Source organism: Balaenoptera physalus (assembly GCF_965194825.1).
Source record: "Balaenoptera physalus genome assembly, chromosome: 4".
NCBI classification, from domain to species: Eukaryota; Metazoa; Chordata; class Mammalia; order Artiodactyla; family Balaenopteridae; genus Balaenoptera; species Balaenoptera physalus.
The window spans coordinates 68,291,297-68,297,571 of record NC_138891.1 but is presented as its reverse complement, the minus strand read 5'-3'; the positions used below and the strand labels follow the sequence as shown (position 1 = coordinate 68,297,571).

At 37.7% G+C, this 6,275-nt stretch overlaps 1 protein-coding gene across 5 annotated transcripts in view; it reads right to left on the bottom strand.

Moving 5' to 3' along the window:
- Positions 1-2,181: 2,181 nt before the first annotated feature.
- TP63 (tumor protein p63) overlaps positions 2,182-6,275 on the bottom strand; it is a 228,491-nt gene continuing 224,397 nt past the window's right edge. For all 5 annotated transcript variants that reach the window (XM_082461484.1, XM_082461483.1, XM_082461485.1 and 2 more), the window contains one exon: positions 2,182-5,355. In XM_082461484.1, the coding sequence (XP_082317610.1) occupies positions 5,059-5,355 (297 nt within the window). In that variant the 3' untranslated portion in view covers positions 2,182-5,058. The remainder of the gene's footprint in view (positions 5,356-6,275) is intronic.

Sequence of the window (6,275 nt, the reverse complement as noted above, 5' to 3'; positions counted from 1 at the left end):
CTGCGCGTCTGGAAGCGCGTCTGGAGCCTGTGCTCTAGCAACAGGAGAGGCCGCGATAGTGAGAGGCCCGCGCACCGCGATGAAGAGTGGCCTTCGCTTGCCACGACTGGAGGAGGCACTCGCGCAGAAACAGGAACCCAACGCAGCCAAAAAAAAAAAAAAAAAGTAGTTTTGGAATTTTTAAGAGTTCAAAGTTGAGAGAACAGACTGATGAAAAAATCAGCCAAAGACCTTAACAGACATCTCACAAAAGGGATATACAGATGAAGAATAAACATATGAAAAGATACTCCACTTAGGTCATTAGGGATGTGCAAATTAAAACATCGAGGTACCACTACACACCTTTTAGAATGGCCAAAATCCAGAACACTAACACCACCAAATGCTGGTGAGGATGTGGAACAACAGGACCTCTCATTCACTGCTGATAGGACGGCATAGCCGCTTTGGAACACAGTTAGGCAGTTTCCTACAAACTTAAACATATTCTTATCATACAATCCAGCAATCACACTCTTTGGTATTTACCCAAAGGAGTAGAAAATTTATGTCCACGTGAAAACTTGCACACAGGTGTTTATAGCACCTTCATTCATAACTGTCAAAACTTGGAAGCAACCAAGATGTCTTTCAACAGGAAATGAACAAATAAACTGGTATGTCCAGACAATAGAGTATTATTCAGTGCTTAAAAAAAAAAAAAAAAAAGAAAGAAATATTAAGCCATAAAGACATGGAGGAAATTTAAATGTATGTGTACTACTAAGTGAAAGAAGTCCACCTGAAAAGACTGTATGCTATGATTCTAGCTATATGACATTCTTATAAAGGCAAAATTATGGAGACAATTTAAAAAAAATGCCAGACAGTAAAAGTTGCTGGCAGGAGTTTCTGGGAGGGAGGGAATAAATAGGTGAAACACAGGATTTTTAGGGCAGTGAAACTACTCGGTATGATACCATAATGGTGGACGTGTCATTATACATTTGTCCAAACTCATTAAATGTACAACACAAGAGTGAACCCTAATGTAAACTGTGGACTTTGGGTGATAATGATGTATCAACATAGGTTCCTCAGTTGTAACAAATGTAGCACTCTGGAGGGGGGGTTTTGATAATGAGGGAAGCTAAGCATCTGTGGTCTCTGTACTTTTCTCTCAATTTTGCTATGAAGCTAAAACTTCTCTAAAAAAAAAGCCTTAAAGTTAAAAAAATTTTGTTTCTATGCACTTCAGAAGACCTCTAAGAAATAATAAAAGTCATGAAGTACCAATCCATACAAATGGTTAGAACTGCTCAAAAAAAAAAAGAAATAAATGACAATTCAGTCCAAAGTGCCTTAATAGTATATCAAGGATTAACCATTTTCACTGCTTTTTCTTTTTCTGGCAGCCATTGTATCAACCATGTCATTTTGAGGGATCTAACACCTAAATTTTAAGGAATAAGAACTGGAACCTTTTGGTACCCCTAATTTAAGCTGAAACTGCCTTGCCAATAGGAATGCATTTTTTCATCATGTGATTACAACTATTAATAGGAAAACACATTAATGTATGTAATACTATATATATGTTATTCTGTAAAGTTATATATAAATCTAAGGTACTAAATTGTTTTCATGCCATCTAATGTCAGTCCATAAAAGAACAAACTTACTTCTTTAAAAAAAAAATCATTAAACCGTTTTGATAGAAGATATTTCATTTGCTGAATCAATATATATATAATTGAAAGGTGATATTTAACACTGAGTTTAAAGGGGAACATGCCATAGCCCACCATCTGCAATGCTGTCCCCACATAAAATCAGAGTAATCTGCATGCCAGCCCGCAGTCCTGAGGAGGTCATTGCTGAGCACCATGGGAAGGTCACTAAATTAGACATTAGGAATATCTGCCGTCTAGTCCCTGTTCCAAAGCAAACTCATTCTCACCTCAATCAAATAACATATTAAATCTGCGAGTATCTTGTGTACCAAATGAGGTGTATATTCCTGGTCTTTAGATTGGCTAAAATAAGAAAATAATGATTTTTTGTTTCAGGATTAGAAGTATCAATATTTGAATCTCTCTAATGTTTCTTTCAGTATTTTTTCCTCTACCTCAATAAAAGTAAGGCCAAAGGATAGACAGGCAGGCAGACAGACAGACAAACACACACACACACCCAACACCATTTCTCAATGCATTTTTATTTATTTTTTAATTTTATTGCATGTCCTGGCAAACATAAGTGGCTTGTGGATTTGCCTCTGGCTCACCAAAAGCCCATTACCCAAAATACCAAAAGACAAGCAACTGAAGCTTAAAAAAAAAAAAAAAAAAAAAAAAAAAAAAAGCATCACATCTATAAGAAAACCTTTTCAAAAACATTAATAAAGCATATAAAACATTTGGCATTGACTTAAGTTTTTACAATTATAAAAATAATAAAAAAATGCAACCTTTTAACATTCAACATCCTGCATACTATACTTTAGGGGAATATCAAGAAAACAGAAGGTAAATGGATTTAATGAAGTAAGTTCTAGTCTCCATTTCCATTTCTAATCAACTCCAAACAAAAATCTATCCATTCTTCAGCTAACTGTACTGAACTGAGGCCACAAGAACTCCATTAAGCCCATGCCCCCTCTGTCTGTCTTAATATTCTTTTGCCCCTCATGCTAGCTACTCATACACTCAAAAAACATAAGTTGCCACCAGGATGTGAGGCCAGTAGTTGTGCCTCACTTTGGCTCATGCCAAACCCATGATATACAGTGAAGGAATTTCTGAGTCCTTAGTGCCACCTGAAGAGTGCTGAAATAGCTCAGAAGATGTCCTAGGTTTATTCAAACACTCATGATAGTCCAGGAAGCCATTTGCCCTCCTAGCATTGCCAAGGCATGGCTTTCATTCTTCCTGTTAATAGGTTTTCAAACCTGCATGCTTGTTCCACATATTAACAGTGCTTATTACCATTTATGCAAAATAAAACTTTGAAATCAAGGACTCACTCTCTTTAACATACAAAACTAAAAAATAAAAATAAAAATCAATTTTTCCCTTCCCCCCATCTTACAGTAATGGCATTTTAAAATTTGACATTGTAGTCTTACTAAATGGTGTTTCCAGGAAAATATAAAAACAATAATAATAACAAAAAAAGTTTCAACTGTGGTTCTGGAAAACCCGGTATCCCAAGAAGAAAAAGATAGTGAAACACAAAGTATGCACGTTCACTTGCAAAACATATATACACTTTTCAGATGAAACTCATATATATTTTTGAGCCACATTAGTCCTTTTGCACTTTAAAATAAAAATGGAAGCTTATGTGCAATGATAGCCCTTTACCAGAAGGCACGACAGGCTTTTAGAGCTCATTAGCATATATACAAAATACTTGTTTCATAGTTTGAAAAAAAGTATTTGCTACAAAGTATGTTTCTAAAAGATGTACAGCAATATCTCCATTTACACGTTTTTTCAGAGTCTGAAGACAACTCTTTGCTTATGTGGTTCAGGCAACATCTCCAATGGAAGGCTTATCCTCTGATCTGTCAGGACATTTTTATGTGTATGCACAGTCCAGAAGACAGATGGACGGGAAACTGGGTTCTCACAGTTACTTTCCAACAAAGTGAAACTATTATTGTTCAAAAAGAAAAGTGATATGGTGATACAACTGATGCTTTAGGAAAACTGATCTCATAATTTTATATTTTCCAAATCACTGCTCCTATTTTAAACCTTGAAGAGAGAAAGATCAACAAGCCTCTATACGCAGAATTTTATAGAACGTGAGGGTCGTTAGAAGAAACATTTGCCAAATAATACTATTTATGTTTCAAAAAGTCCTCCAAGTATTTCAATTCATGGCTCACTGAGATCTCTTACTGTTTAGTGGAGATTCAATAACTCTGTATGATTCCTGTTTTTCCTGGATATTCTTAATAGACATTAAAGCTTTATTGCAAGAACTAGGCCGATGGCATTCATCCCAATCAAATCAACCTTAATTCTAACAAGGGTAGCAAATGTGTAATTGAGTTAATCAATCTAGTAGGAAAATTTGGTTTACAGGCGTTTGTACTGGCAGCTAATGCTTTGCCAAAAAATACTGAGAGTTAAGGTGTCTGGCATTCAATTTGAGGAGATTGCTGAAATACCCAGACACGTGATACCAGGTGTTATTGAACTGGCTTCCATGACTTTTTAAGAATTTTAGCCATGACTCACATTCCCCAATCCCAACCAAAAGCAAGAGAGAATATTTCCTTTCCTATGGTGAGTGATAGTGTGAACATGAACTTTTTCTTGCACTTGAACTAAATCACCCCAAAGGCAACCACCATCAGTAGTAGGGATATCAGTAACATAAAATATACCAACATAGAGAATCGTGTACATATGTATACAGTCTCACCCACATAATAACAAGCAGATCTAACCAAAGGTTTGATGTGGCATGTGTTTAGCATCAAAAGAACTGAAGGCACCTACATGTCACTGTCACTCACATGTCCTATCAAGATCTAGATACCTATTACCATACATGGCTGGCCTTGAGAGATGGGGTATAGATAAGCCATCCAAAAAGTAAAAAAAAAAAAAAAAAAAAAGGCAATAAGTGCAACTCAATTTTTTTTCCTTTAAATTACATTTTAAACAATACTCAATGCCCCCCACCCAAAAATATATACTGTATATTTATATATTTATATATATAGTCTTAGACTATAAGGGTGAAAATGCTTTATAAAAGTCAAGGAGAGACCTCTGCAGCTTAAGGAGACACACACTGCTTTTTTGCTCACTTCTACCTAGTCATGACAATTACAGTTCTGCAAGCAAGAGACCTGAAGGCTTAAAGCCAGAATCACAATCAGATGCCAGGTTGCACATTAGGTAAAAAGTAGCCTCTTCCTTCTCCTTCCCTTAAGAAACCTGACTGAAAAGAGGAAGGAGGGGAGCTAGGAAGAATGCTTGGCTGGTCAAACAGTGGCGCCTGGTAGTGGGGTTAGGGGGTGGGAAGACGGAAAGAGCTCGAACCGCAACGCTCATCTCACTCCCCCTCCTCTTTGATGCGCTGTTGCTTGTTGCGACGAGCATCCATGTCAAAGTTGAAGTCATTCCACTCATCGCGGGGTGGGAAGGAGATGGTCTGGCGGAGCGTGAAGCGCACTGCGTCAATTACACGCTCGCCCCGGGTCTCACTGGAGCCCACACTGACTGTGGAGGCACCACTTGGGGTCCGCAGGAGGTGGGGAGGGGACGAGAAGTCGTGGAGCTGCCGGTGGTCCAGGATGCCTTTCCAGATGGCATGTCGGAATTGCTCAGGGATTTTTAGACTTGCCAAATCCTGTGCAATAGGGAAGCAAATCAGGAAGAATTAAGACAAGGAGACAAACTGACATTTAGTCCACACCATTCTATCATTCCCCAATGCTCGGCTTTAACTGACCTGCATTTACTGAACTCTACATTGGAAAATAAAATTAGCTCTTTATTAATCTTTGGCATATATGTAACCAAGCACAGATATACAGGCTTGAGGTGCCATCTCTTCTTGTAGGTAGCAGTTTACTTATTCTCTATTGGTCTCAGTTTCTTCAGTGGTAAAATAGAGGTAATATTTAGATCAGAGAACACAAATCTCCAAACAAAAACATCAGGTAAAGGAAACTTCCAACTCTCAGATCTACCTCGCTCTAATCACTGGAAGAAAGATATTAATGGAATGCTATCACTTCTCAAATGAGGAGATGAGGAACAAAAGATTACTAACAGATATTGAACACTTTCGACATGCCAGGGGTTGAACTACTTATTTTTTATTCATGATCTCATTTAATGCTAAGATTAGTGGTAGATATTATTCCACCTATTTTATAGACAGAAAAGCTGAAGGTCAGAGAGGTTGATAATTCTAACGTTACACAATTAAGTGAATGAACTGTGGATTCAGGACTGCCTCTGAGCCTAAAACTGCCCTAATGGCCAAAAGGTTTCTTGGTGTTTGGATAAATCAGGGTATCAAAATACAGAGTACGTGTCCATGTTCTGTGGTTGGGGGTAGAAGGCATTACAAAGATGGTTGATCTTAACTAACTGTGGTCGCATCTCTGTTGACCTGCACTAGCTCCTCATTAGCTTGTTTTAGTGTTGGTGCGCATTTTTTATGGAGTAGTATGGTAGGTAGAAAGAACATTGTGCGTAGAGTCAGAAGACCTTGACAGAAGTTCTTATTCTGTCACTGACTGGCTCTAGACCTTCATTAAG